This window comes from Diplotaxodon limnothrissa, linkage group LG7 (assembly GCF_057381915.1).
Source record: "Diplotaxodon limnothrissa isolate DT_005_m linkage group LG7, D_limnothrissa_male_GT1.1, whole genome shotgun sequence".
In the NCBI taxonomy this organism is placed as follows: domain Eukaryota; kingdom Metazoa; phylum Chordata; class Actinopteri; order Cichliformes; family Cichlidae; genus Diplotaxodon; species Diplotaxodon limnothrissa.
This window is the reverse complement of record NC_140602.1, coordinates 19,271,668-19,285,931: the sequence shown is the minus strand read 5'-3', so window position 1 is coordinate 19,285,931 and position 14,264 is coordinate 19,271,668. Positions and strand designations below refer to the sequence as shown.

General features: G+C 42.1%; 1 protein-coding gene across 2 annotated transcripts in view; it reads right to left on the bottom strand.

Moving 5' to 3' along the window:
- Positions 1-13,883, bottom strand: part of srpk2 (SRSF protein kinase 2) — a 52,902-nt gene extending 39,019 nt beyond the window's left edge. Inside the window, exon 1 of one of the 2 annotated variants that reach the window (XM_085359388.1) lies at positions 13,211-13,883. In XM_085359388.1, the coding sequence (XP_085215514.1) occupies positions 13,211-13,248 (38 nt within the window). In that variant the 5' untranslated portion in view covers positions 13,249-13,883. Of the gene's footprint in view, positions 1-4,219; positions 4,393-13,210 lie in introns of those variants that run through there. The other variant, XM_085359390.1, reaches the window with a different exon arrangement.
- Between the last annotated feature and the right edge of the window lie 381 nt (positions 13,884-14,264).

The following is a 14,264-nucleotide window of genomic DNA, read 5'->3' as shown; positions in this document are numbered from 1 at the left end:
AAAACTAACCTATGACAGCTGTGACAAAAGATATGAACATGATTCAGGGCAGGCGCACGCGAGAAGCTATAAGGAAAAAACATGAACATGGAACATGAGCATGACCTGGGACTTATAAATCAGGAATTATAGAAGAAACAAAAAGCTAGAAAGAAACTCAACTAAATCCTCACTAACAATAACAAAAACTTCACATGTTCCCAATATAATAAGAAATGAAAATACAAAATAAACTGAAAATGCTGGGTCACAGACGCAGCCCGTGACAGGTACTTTTTACACACGTATTGCATTTCAGAGAAATATGCATTGTATTTTTTCTTTTTTACTTGACAAATTGTAATTAAATAATACAACAGATAAAGTATTTCTAAACTACGATATAATCATTCTGAGCACTTCTTCAACAATGAAAAATATGTGACATTCAAAAATAAAAGAGTGAAGGGTAGAGCGCCTCTTTAAAGCAATGTCATACATTTTTGTCACTTAAATAATCTTTTTATTCTTTTTAATAATTCTAATAGCCACAGCCAAAAGACTATACATTACACCTTCCTCCACACTGCTCGCTGCCTTTTGATTGGCCAGTTTGATTGCTTCAACAGCACGTCTTTTGAGACTTTCTAACCTGGAATCCCCCCTACCAATTATTAATGACCACCACAATCATTGCTAACATGTCTCTGACCACTGAGAAGTCGCACGAAACAGCTGACCACTCTCGACTGCAAACTTGATGACTCATCCTTAAACATATCCCATTATCACCAAGGTAACAGGTATATTCCTTAGCAACAAGAACACAGTTCTCTACTTTCAAAACGATAAGGCGTGGGTTTGAGACCGCAGGTGTCCTTCAGCTCTGCTTATGCATTCCATTGGTGGCATCTCTACCTCTGATTGATTCATTGTTCATCTTTCACTCTCTCCTTCTCAGCCCGTGTTGGCAAGACCGCTGACTCATTCTCTCCTCTCCTCCGGAGGATCTGTCTGAGTGCAGAACTTAGATCTCACCGCTATTTTCAGGATGAGTCCTGACGTCACTGGCTGCACTTCCCCCACATCACAATCTCTGGCTCTAGCACGTTATAACTTTGCAGGATCCTGTTTCGTACCACCAGCCGTGCAGTATTATTAAGGTGCCTTCTGTGCATGTGGCTTCTGCCCAAACTATGCAACTTCTTCAGGAGGAGCTAACATGACAAATCAACAAGACAAAGAACAGACACAAAGCAGCCCATCAGCTCGCAAGCATTTTAAAAAAGCACCAAGCAGATTTACAGTAATGCTCCTGATGCTGCTTTTTTTAATTCTGTGCGCTTCTTGTGAAAATCTGGCCTATTTTATATTTATGCCACTTAAGATTTGTATCACCAACTATTATTCCCAGAGCTTTTGTGCAACTTAAAAAACTTAAAATTTCTTCACATGGATCAGTAAAAGTAGCTTGGTAAAGATGTCAGCACTGACGCAATTTGAAAAACATACAATATCTTAAAGAATCTATGTGCTTTCCATAAACGAAAAAAAGACAGACACACTGCTACGTGCTCTCTTTCTGTCATTCTGGGCAAAAGCATCAGCTAAGTAGCCATCACTTGAGATGTAAGCCATAATTTGGTAACATCTCCTCTAATGGGTTTGCTATTTTGTGCTCTTCTGTCCATATTTAATCAAAACACCACAGCTGTCTATGAATAAACACTGAACCCCTGTGCCACAGAGTTCAAGTCCCATCAATTTATACTCACTAAACTAGCTGCTGGTAAAATTCCCCAGAGGGAGCTGATGGATACACGACCACACACACATTACATCCGCTCTATGCTAGAGCACATACATGAAGTAGAGCGTGCACAAACAGTATACACACAGGCACAAATGCAGACCCACACAAAGATGAAAGGCAACAAAATCCAGCAAACAGAATCAATGCAAATGCCGTACGGTGCACATATGCAGTGATGTTTGGTCACCAGAACACATTTGCAGCATTGAGTGTCTGTGGCTGCATGGAAAATTCTTTGACTTGGAATAAAATTTGCATTGAAAACAGAAACACTGCTATGTGGCTGGAGAGTTGACATACACATGCGTGTTCACACAGACGGCAGAGTGACACGGCTTTACTGCTATTTCCCTAACACAACGATCAAAATGTTCACCTCCCTAAAAACATCAATTTCATTAACATTTTGTCTTTTTGTGCATCAGATGTATATTTTCTGCAACATTTTATTTGAACTGAAAACTATTAGTCTGCTGCTCAGTTCAAAAACATCCAGCCACATGTTTTGCACACAGAGCTTCTGGGTACTGTATCTGCTGTAGCTTCAATTCAGCAGCACATGCTGAACGCGCTCTACAGCGCATTTACTTACTCTGCGTTCTATATTAAACATTCCAGTGACGACAGCCAGCCACAAAGCCCCTTATTGTGGAGGTAAAATCCGCCCCCAGCAAGTGATAGCATCAAAAGAAAGAAGAAGCTATGTGCATGTATGTAAAACACTACTACAGCACTGTAGGCACAGAGCACAGGCACAGAGGCAGCATGTGTGGGTTGCGTCACCAACCAGACTAACATATTAGCTGGCTGATGCTACTGACAGATGACACATATGTTGGTATTGGAAAATAGGTTGTTCATCATGAGACATTTTAAACCCTAATAGAATATATAATAGAAAAAAAGGCCTGTGGTAAATTTGCCCAACAGATCAACTTGAACTCTACTATTCCCAGTAAGAACCACAGCTGGTTTACACGTCTCTACAATTACAAACCTTTTAGGCATAGCAAGTTTGACAATATTAGCAAAGATGAAATGGCTCCGTCAGCCAAAAGAAGCAGATCATTATTAATGTCAAGCTGCTGCTACATAGGATGAATTTGCTCTTTTTTCTCTCTGAAAAGTCAAAGTGTCAAAGATAAAAAATACATCTTTTTGGGTTTAATACCCTACAGCTTTTTCCCAAAAATATAAATTAAGGAATTAATAATGACTTAAAAAGATATTTACTGTCCCTCCACAGCCTGCGTATCACTCACATGGAGCTTTACTCGTTAAAAATTGCCCCATCTTCAACTAGGTAACAGTACACGAGGCACAAGAGGTAATATGTTCCCATTTTATGGTTCGATGTGGTTAGACGGTTTTCTTGGTCTCGAATTCCTCATATTAGTTTAAATCATATCTCATCCATAAAGAACAAAAATCACAGCTTCTTAATTATTATACAATAGCACACTGGAAAAGCAGAGGTGTGATAAGATTCACATTTGAATGTCAAAAGGATGTCTCATAAATAGCAGTGATCACCTCGCTCTCTCTGGTATGACATATCCAAGCCTGCTTGCAGTTCCCCACTAATGAAATGACAGTTCAAATCAGCCTAATGAATGCAAAGACAAACACGACTGCACTAAATGAAAACCACAAACAAAGCTGAGCTGGGAAAAAACGCTGCAAACTTCCACGTTTTGTAAGAGATATTAATTTTTTAAGTATTTCTATATCACTCTGGAAAGAAACCCACTGCAGAAAATGTTTATTTAATGTGCAACAAAATCAAAGCACACCTCAAAGGCTTTATGGACTCAATTTGTTGTCCTAAATACACTGATCTGGCACAAAGAAAGAGAGACTTGATATTTTATCAAGCACGAAAAGCCAACCAAATCCTTATATTTGAGTTATTAAGTTATTAGTAATTTATTAGATTAGTAGATTAAGATTATGGCAACTGTTACAGCTATTTTTTAAAAAAAGAATTTAAATATTTTTAACCAGTCCTACTGTTCTGGCTTTATAAATGTGTAGATGCAAATCCTGACAGTCGCACATGAATGATTTGGTCTCTCTGCATTGAATTTTTGTCTTATTATTATTCTGGGACCAAAGCAAAGCTTCTGATCTCTCCTTGTCAGTCATCTTCCCATTTCTGTGTGTGAAAAAAACACTCACTCAACACGGAGCCCGTGCAAAGATACAAATCATTATTTAGCCAAATAATTCTGTCAATCCAGCTGGCCTTTATCACTTCCTATTACTCATTCTTTTCCACTTTACATGTTTTGTTGTTGTTTTTTTAAATAAAATATTAAATAAAAGACCTTAATCTGGAAACTTAGCCATACAAACTAAACCCCAGAATTTAGCCCATTAGTTCTGTCAATCTAGCACCCATTAGACACATTTTTATTCCCCTTCTACCTGTCTCGGAGGGCTCTGTGGCGCAGCCGGAGCGCACAAAGAGCCAGACCCCATCTCTTCTCAGTGGCAGGACATGAGCTAAACTCCATAGGACAAGTTTGAGAGATGGACGAATGGCTGAACAGAGAAAACAGCTCCAGCCTTCAGCTGCAGACTCACAGAACAGCAGTAGATGGACAAGACGAACCAAGCCTTGAATTCCAGCACAAGTCACATGGGGTTGTGACACCCACCTGCTAAGATGCCATCTCAGTGCTCATCTGGTTGGGGAGTATGTGAGCACATAGCCACTGAAGCAAAAACATACCATAACACAGACTAAGCTACATCTATTATGTACAGCTGTGTTTTCAGATCATGTAACACAGATATCACAAATGCAACACTGATGACCGATTACCATATCTTCATCCTCATCACTATTACAAACAAATGAAAATACACTGTAATATCAATTAAGATACTAAATAGTAATAGTAATTACATAGTAATAACATGAGTTGAACGTCTGTCTATTAGTATACCAGTGTATCTGGTGACAATGGTTTCCTAACCCAACCCTGCTTTCACTTTTTAATTAAAAATAATGATCCATGTGGGCTGCCCCTTGGCCAGACTGGCTATCCATATAAACAAACTAAATTTAGAATTGATTACACAACTAAAATAAGCAGTTTAATATATACAGATATGCAGTTATCACATGACTGAGATAACAGGAGGTTTCTAAAAAAAAAAACAACCCAAAAAGTAAAGAAAACACTGATTATTATCAGGTTATTGGTTTAGTAATTTTCTTCTTATATAAAACAGAGTATTACCTTGTTATTATGGGGAGTGTTGCATTTACTTTTCAGATAACTAAAGAGAATATTCATAACAACTACATGCCAAGTTTACCACACCTGCTTCTAGCAGAGTGTGCCAGCACCAACAGGAAGACACAAAACCTACAGGACTGGATTACAAGACCTGGATCTATTCTGGATCTGACATCCACTCAGAATAACATCCAGTTCATTAAGTTTTCTTTGCAGCTTTCAGTTAAAGGTGGGGCAGGTAGTTTACAGGCACATACAGTCATATGGAAAAAAAAAGTTTCCACAAGACGCTACGCAGTCCTGTGAAAAAGTAACCCAATGATTCAGTAGCTCATGGAGCTGATTACAGCCAAACTAACCTGATTTGTCTTCTGTATGACTTTATCAGTCTCTCACTTCATTGTGGAGGAATTCTGTTCTGCTCTACAATGTTGCTTCAGTTCATTGAGCTTTGCAGATGTTTGTTTATGTTCACAATTTGAGAAGTAGCTCATCTGTTGAATGGCACCAGACGGAGTATCCGTCCCTCCCCACAATGACCCTCGGCCTCCAAGATCCTGTCACTGGTTCACCACTAATCCTTCCGTGGACCACATTTAATAGATACGGACCGCTGCAGACCGGAACACCCCACAAGAGCTGCAGTTGTGGAGATGCTCTGACCCAGCCATCACAATATACCCCTTCTCAAATTCCCTCAAATCCTTACACTTGCCCTTTTTTCCTGCTTCTAACACGTCAACTTTGAGGACAAAATGTTCACTTGCTCCCTAACATATCCCACCCACTAACACGTGCCACAATGAAAAGATAATCAATGTTATTCACTTCGCCCGTCAGCGGCCGTAATGTCACGGCTGATCGGCGTAACTTGCAGCAACACACAAAAACGCAATAAAAATATCACAAAGATCTTTTCACTGCTGAAAGGTCAGCTATTAACCTTTTTTATATCAATACAATATACTGATCAGGGCTCTAGAGTGCGACCAATTTGGTCGCAAATGCGACCAAATTTTTCAGTGGTGCGACTAAAAATAAATATTTGGTCGCACAGGTGCGACCAACTGTTCCGGTAACAAAAAAAAAATCTCTGTAACTCTCCGTGTGGTCAACAACAGACACACATTATGCCCCTATCGTGGACTAAACCAATCAGAGATAGTCAGGGGCGGGACCTCTCTGATTGGCCGTGGTCCAGTTGAAAGTGCAGGTGGAAGAGAGAGGTGAGTAGCTTGAATAAAGCGATATCAATTCATTAACGGATTCCACACAAAGACCCAAACACGGAGCGGACCCAACACATCAGAATCAGCTTCGTCTTTCTCGGCTTTCTCACCCGACGGCCTGAACACGGACACGCTGTCGGAGCTTAGCGATTCTTCGGGTCCGCGCTGTGTTTACGTCTTTTTGCGCTGATTCTGAGCTGCAGGTTTTGCCTCTCTCCAACCAAAATTCACCGAGCCTGCAGCAAAAGAAGCAGCAAACTGCGCTTCACATTTGATCAATGTCATCATGAATTCCCTCTGACTTTTGCTGTTTTGCTTCCACCACGATAAAAATCACACTTCCTGCACAGCTCTCTCTCTCTCTGTACTTCAGGAACAGTTTCCCGTCTCAAATCTGTTTTCTGCATTATTCATTCGCTTATTACCCACCAGTCTAGCGTTGTTTACAGCGCTTTTTCTTTTTTCACTTAAATGACCTCGGACAAGAAAGCCTAATTTCTGCTGTTCAATACTGAAGAAATTTAAATTTCTTAAAATTATGCAAAATTGCAGAATATTTTTAAGGTTATCTGCTATAAAAAGCCAGACCAGGAAAATCTCCTTCATGTTTTCCTGTGTTTTATTCTCAGTTACTTTCACACAAAGGCATCTGCTGTGATTTTCACAATTCTGATGAAGTCTCATGTGTATCAGTACTGATAAATGATCAGAATTATAATATTTCTGACTGTCTGAGGCTAAATTGAATCAAATCAGGACTTTGAGAACCGGAATTGAATGGATTATAGAAATCAGTGATGATACTCAGCCCTAGTGAGCAGCCTAGGCCTGAGAGAAGTGGATGTACTGTAGCTGTGGGTAATAAGAAAAGATGAAAAGAACTATTGATAACTTTTTTGTTAAGTTAAGGCCTGATCTGTCTGAAATTCATAGCCAGTGCTCTGACACGGTGCCATCAATATTTGAATGCTGAAAAAGCACAGTGTATCCAGAAAACACATTATATGCTGCAGTAAATGCACTGCCCAAGTGTCCCCTCTCCCCACGGCCTTTCAGCAGCAGACAGCAGCAAACAGGTCGTCAGAGGAGGCCAAGATGATGATTACGTTTTTAACATTTTCTACAATATTGACAAAGCACTTTAAGCACAAGTTTGTTAGTTAATAATTTAGAAATTAATATTGTCTGTATGGACCTCCCCCCCCAAAGAAAGTGCACATGTAAAACTGCGGTGTTAAGCGATGCGGTTGAAAAATTTGAGTGCGCCTAACTTTTGTGCCGGTACGCCTAAATTTTTAAAGTTAGGCGTACCGGTGCGCCCATGTCAAAAAGTTAGTCTAGAGCCCTGCTGATACTTGTTGTATCAGTACAGTATCACTGATATGAAATGCAGGATTATATGGAATCTTTGGTACACGGTTCAGAGCTGAATAACACCCCCCAACTCGGTGCTGATGCAGGAAAAAAATAAAAAATTCAAACAAGTGCTGCAGGTCAGGAAGACACAACAGCTGAACAGTGTTCTCAGACACAACAGATGAATGTTGTTCACAGTTATGCAGCCGACGCGTGACTCAATCCCACAGGGCAGCGTTGAGGATTGGGTGAACTGCGTGAATACAGGTTTGTGTGTTTGTGTGACTCTATCAGGGGACCAAAAAAAAAAAAGTGGTACCTTCAAAAGCAAGCCCGCTATCTTTTCACACGCATGCATATGGTAAGCCACACAAACAAACACGCAGAGCACAAACAGGCTATTATCATTCCACTGCTTCAGCGCTGCAGCATCAGCGGAGATTAGTCCTCCGGTGACCTAGCATTACCCAGCACACTGCGCAAATCTGCAGAGAGCCATCTATCTTCTCCCTCCATCTCTCCTCGCCTCTCATCCTTCCCTCCCCCCCCCTTCCCCAATCATCTTTATCTATCCGAGCCCCTCTCTCCTGAGGATTCTGCTGTTTTTTTGCTCTCTGTCTCTATCCTGGTCTCTTTCTCCAGAGTTCTCACTCTGGCTTTATCATCTTTATAATTCCTCTGCGGGATCATCTCTCTCCCAGGGCTATCGTCGTACCATGTCTCTCCACTCGCCAACCCCCCAAACCCTCCAAGAATCTCAAACTTTTCCCTACTCTCTCCTCCATGTCCCCCCCCCTCTCTCATTCTTCCTCCATTTCACCCATTTCTGCTGAGTATAACTTACAGTGTCGTAGCAGTAAAATCGACTCCAGGAAGACTAATATGCTGATGGCAGATAGCTGTGAACTAATGAGAGGGAAAGGCCCTGTAGCTGCATGCTAACTATCTGCACTGCAGCTTGAGACGTTTTACAGTAAGATAGGGGATGTAAAGAAAAATGTTCTCCCTCGTCTTTTTCTGTTTCTCCTTCAGCAGGGACCTGTATCGTTATGGAACTACAGTGAATCGGCACTGTTAGTGCTGCTCGTTAGAATTAAAGGAGAGCAGGTTGCAGTAAACAATATATTAGCATTTCAAAAATATCATTTTGCAATTACAGGAAAGACCAAAGCAATATTTATTATCTCTCCCAATTAAAAAAAGCGTGTAGTTAAAGAAACAAAGAAGATCAAAATGTATAAGTAGCATTTTATTGCAACTGTATCTGTTAGTTACAGTTTCAAGTTTGCAGGAAAGAAACAGTCAACCTAACAGTTATGAAATATATAATAAGTGATGCACAACATCAGGTTCCAACAGGAAAAAAAAAAAAAGACCAGAATCAACTTAACAGATGGCAGAGGGAGGTATAGAGCAGAAAAGTGAGGAATAGAAAGGACGAGAGATTGAATAGAAGGGCAAGAATGAGGCTTGGAAAAAATAGAAAGTGGAAAGAGTGGGTGATTTGAAAGGACCAATTAAAGGCCTGCAGGGAAGACTGGAATGTTGTGTGTGTAAACATATTGAGTCAACAGGGACTAGGGACTGGACACACACACACACACACACACACACACACACACACACACACACACACACACACACACACACACACACACACACACACACACACACACGAGCAAAAGGAAGTCAAGCCAGTTAAAATGCATTTCTGCTGGTTGTCATGTGGATTTAAGGGAAAACGGTCCCACTTTCTTTAAAGCAGAACAAAAACAGTTTCGGTGGTAATTTTTTTTGTGAGCAATTTGCCAAAACTAGTGGAAAAAGAAAATGTGCTTTTGTTAGAAGTGAAGATAAACAAACGCGGAAGCCTTTGTGCTTGGGAAAAGCGTGAGCTCATAAAAGCTTTTCCAGAAGTGTAGGTGTGTGTTTTCAGGGTAAACATGTATTTATTTTGCTTACATTTCCATATACAAGGCGTTAATTAATAATCAATAAGTAATTTAAGTTTCATCCCAGAGCACTGACAGCATCATCCTATCATGCATCTACTGGTGCCGCTACACGACCTTTGAACCTACACTGTAAATCCTACTGAGGATCTCTCACCGGATCAGATGCCCAAGTCCAGATCACATGACCACTGGTGATCGACTTACTACTTGTGAGGTATCTTATTCCTTTCTGCTGCATGTTTGACTCAGTGATTCCTATTGCTGATTAACCGCATAGGACTTCAGTACACGAGGTGGAAATTCCCAGAGTTATTCTGCAGTGCAGAGCTTTGACTGTGCAGTCAGGTTAGACTAGTTTGCAAGGGCTGAAAACTTCATGGTAGTTTCTGTGGGTGTGCATGTAGCAGACACTGTTATTTACATTTGCAATATCACCAAAAGCCCTCAGAGGGACAGGAGAGATTGCATGCATGAGATTCCTCTTCCTCCTCTTCCATCTGTCTCACACTGAAGGCAGGAAAAAGAAAAAATAAAGAGGTGGAAAGAGAGAAAGTAAAATGTAATCTTATGTTTCTTTTCAGCCATGAGCGAGGGGCAGGTGGTAATGGAGGGCAGACGGGCAGGGCAGGGGGCTAGTTTACGAGCTAGCTCCCTGACACGCTTCATTAGCTATTGTCATGTTGCGCCACTGGTATGCCTGCACGTGTGCTCGCGCGCCCCGTTTCTGGGTCGGACTAAAGAAGATGGTGGAGGCCATGTAGGCCAGCCAAAGCTGCATACTCTGCGAGAATGCGATAGCTGCTGAATGTGATGCCTGTCTGCTGCATAGGCCCGGCTTCCTGACCAGGTTGGACGCATTCCAGCGCTGCATCCTCGGCAGCTCTTTCTGACCTATTCTTCTAACTCGGGCAGTCTGAAGGAAAGCAGGAAAGAGGCTGCTCAGACCATCTGGTTGTAACTAGCATAACCAGTAAGCTGTGTTTCAACCTGTGACAAGCAGATATAAAATATATACTTGCATTGTGTGGATGCCGATTAATGAAAAACCAGCTACACAATCGCATTCTAATTGGGTGTAGCCTAAGAAGCACATCATGCTTTCGAAGCAGGTATGTGGCATTTACAACAACACAACTGAGTGTTGTTGTAATCGCACCAAGAGTTTAACGTTTCAGTAACTGTTCCTCTCAACAGCTACGAAAATTACACGAACCTCAAGCCAGCCTTTGAAAGCCTTTAAACTCTTGACCTTTGGCTGTTTATTTATTCAACTTGTGTTTAATCCCAAGAAAGTCTTCTAAGGATGTAAGCCCTTAACCCAGCAGCATCCGTTATTATGACCTAAAATGACGTGCCGTCACCCTTCACAAAGTTGCTTTAAGCTGCTCACACGCAATAAAGACGTCAAAACACTTAAATATCCTCAAACGGGCACACACATGCACACAAATACACACACACTTCTCGTCCTCCATCCATCTCCACTATGCCTCAAGTGCTAAGTTACACAACAGGGATCGTCTTCCTAGTGCAGCGTCTCCAGGAGAAATTTGTCACTGCACTGCTTCTTGCTCTTTTCAGGCCAGACGAGTCCATCCGTTTAGCTTAACACACATCAAATCCACTTATTGTGACAAACATATCACTGCACATCCCGAATGAAAAGCACCCCACAACAGTGTGTGCATGCATGTGTGTATGGTTTCATGGCATCTGGGGCACAGATGGTGTTATAGTCAAAGAAACTGAGCTGATTTGTCTCACAAAAAAAGCTAAACATAGATTCTGAAGTTCACTTGACCTTAAAATACAATCCCCTAATAAAGTGCAAAATAAGTCAAACTTCCACACTAGTTCATGTTCACATATGGGGTTAGAAAATAACCAATATACTAATTTCAATCATTACTGCATGTCAGCAGAGTCCAATAATCAAAAACTGGACAGAGTAATGAAAGCTGTGATACTGTACATTTGGAGAACCCAAGGTCAGGAAGCAGAATTTATTTGTTTAGATGCTATAAATATGACGGTTTACATGCACATATTCACTTTTATCACCAGCCTATCGTATGTGTGTGTGTGCATCTGATGCCATTTATCAATTTAGTTTGTGAGACCAGTAAAAAGCCACTCTCCTCTGTGCCCAACTGCCCATGTAATACTGCCTGATATTGTTACTGCCCATTTACTTTAGCCCATCTACGTGCCGACTGCGCCATATGTTTTAAGTGTGCCAGTCTGGGACCTGGCACCAAGTTGTGTGGATGGCAGTGGCTCTGCCTGATCGTACTTGGCACGGCATCACTAGCTACCTGAGTCATCCAGTCTGCCTGCTCCTGCCCCCCAGCAACCGTCAAATCGAGCTCTTTCCACTCTTTTCTGCACAGTCAAAATGGGAATGTGGACCTCTCCCGATTAGATCTGAATGGATATATGTTCTCATGCATTCAGTTAAAAAAGGAAAAGAAAAAAAAAAGCTTTTGCAAAGGTTCGCTTTTAGTTTGACTGCTTGGAAACTACCAATAAACTGAGCTTTTGCTCCCAAACATTTCTCTCATCTTTACTTCCAGAACTACGCAATCAAGACTGGCTTTAAAAACCGGGATTACCTCAGTAGCCCTAAACAAACCAACATACCAACAAACAAAAAAAGCACTGTGTTCACTTTGATCCTGTGGGGTGACTAATTAGGTACAAATAGGTACAAATTATTAAAGAGGGCACAATCTTGACTGAACGAGGGTGAGATAAGGAATGCTTAGCCCTGATGCATGTAGCTGTCATTCAGCGTAGTGTATCCTGTCCTGGCAATTAGAAAAATGTACGGTGTGCGAGTTTCTGTGTATTCAATTAGCCAAGGTGTACCATGTCACTGATAATGCCTGGTGACCTTGCTATTAACACTCATCATTACTGTTTGGTGATTTGGTATGTATATTTACAATGAATTTGCAGTTCATCAAATTATGATTAAGCTGCCTGGGTGTGAGTGTGTTTTGCAAAGAGGTTGTGTTGTGTCCGAAGGAGCAATCGATCGGGAATATTATGCACTAAGGTGCGTCATGTGGTTATCTGTTGTCTCGCACTGCTGCTGAGATGCATTGCTGCTGCTGCTGGCCGTGCTGATGTTGACGTGTGTTGACACTCTTGCTGTGTAAGCTCTGAGCTCAAGCACCACAAAGAGACTGCGTGTGTTCGTATGTGCATGTATTGTTGTCACTGTTCGTATAGGAAATGTTACGGCCTCGGAAGGCAGCGTGAGCTCATGCATCTGTCTACAACAGTGTGTGTGTGATCGAGATGTGTTATGTACTGTACATGCTCATATGTGCATGCAGAAAAGGACGCTCTGTTGAAATGTTACAGAACCATGCAACAATAAACCGTTGCGTTTTTCGCCCTGCTACAGTAACTGCTGTGTGACCCAGACAATAGAAGGAACCAAGGCTGAAGGAACGGAGACAGAAACAGAAAGAGAAACAGAGAGGAGACAAAACATGGAGGTGCTGAGGGGGATGGTGGTGGTGGAAGAGGCTCGTGGGAAGAAACAAAACGACATGCAAACTAACATATCGAGGCAAAATGAGAACAGTAATGAGAGAGGGAAGGAGGAAGATGAGGTGTTACCTTTCAGGGGACGAGGATTTCTCCGAGTTCACGGACATGAGCGGTGCCTGTTAGCCGCTCTCTGGCCGAGGGACCACAGGAGACGGCGAAATGGAACAGAAAGCTCCTTTTTCCCCCACACCTCTTGTTTTTTTGCTCTTCTCTATCACCCCCGGTTGTTTGTCTGAGTAAAGGAGAGGAGAGGGTTACTGCCTCCCCTCCTTCTCCTCCTTCACGTCTTTTTCCTCCTCCTCCTCTTCTTGCTCTTCCTTCCTCTCTGTCTTATGTCCTCTCACTCTAAAGAGAAGAAAGGATGGGGGACGAGGCTCCACAGAGGGCGATAAAAGAGCAGCTACTGTGCAGTGCACAGTCTGTGTGTGTCTGCCTATGTCCCTGTGTGTGTGTGTGCGAGTTGATAGAGAGAGCAGCAATGTCAGTCAGGCGCCCCTCCTCATGTCTGAGCCTCCTTCCTCCCTCCCTTTCCTTCCTTCCTTCTCCTCCTTCACCTTGCCTCTCTCTCTCTCACTTTCCCTCCTTTAACTGAAGCACCTTTTTTCTTGTCTCCCTCTTTTCTTTGTTTCCTTCCTCTCTGGTGTCGCTGGTTGAACCGGGTGATGAAATCTATTCACAGGCTCTCGATCCACAGCGTGTCTGTCTCTGTCGATGCATTTCACCCTTTCCTCTCTGTCTAGCTGGCTCTGTCAGGCCTTCTGCAGCTCTGCACAACAACAGAGCCCAGAGCAAGGCGGAGCATTCCACTTTCTGCGCAGGCAGAGGGGGAGTTGGCTTGTCACACCGACAGAAAAATGAATGCACTTCTCCTTGAGGCATACCCTCCTCCCCCGTTTTCCTCTATTACATAGTCCAGCCCCTCTCTCTATCGCTCTCACAGTCTTCCTCTGTCTCTCTCTCTTTCTCTCTCAATTGCCTTATTACAACATCCTGTATCTCAGGGCAACACAGCACAGATCCCCCCCACACACACACACACACAAAATCTGGCATCTTTTCTCAATTTCTCTAAACCTAATTTCCACCTCTGTTTTTTTCTTGCTCGTAAACGTGCGCCTCGTAC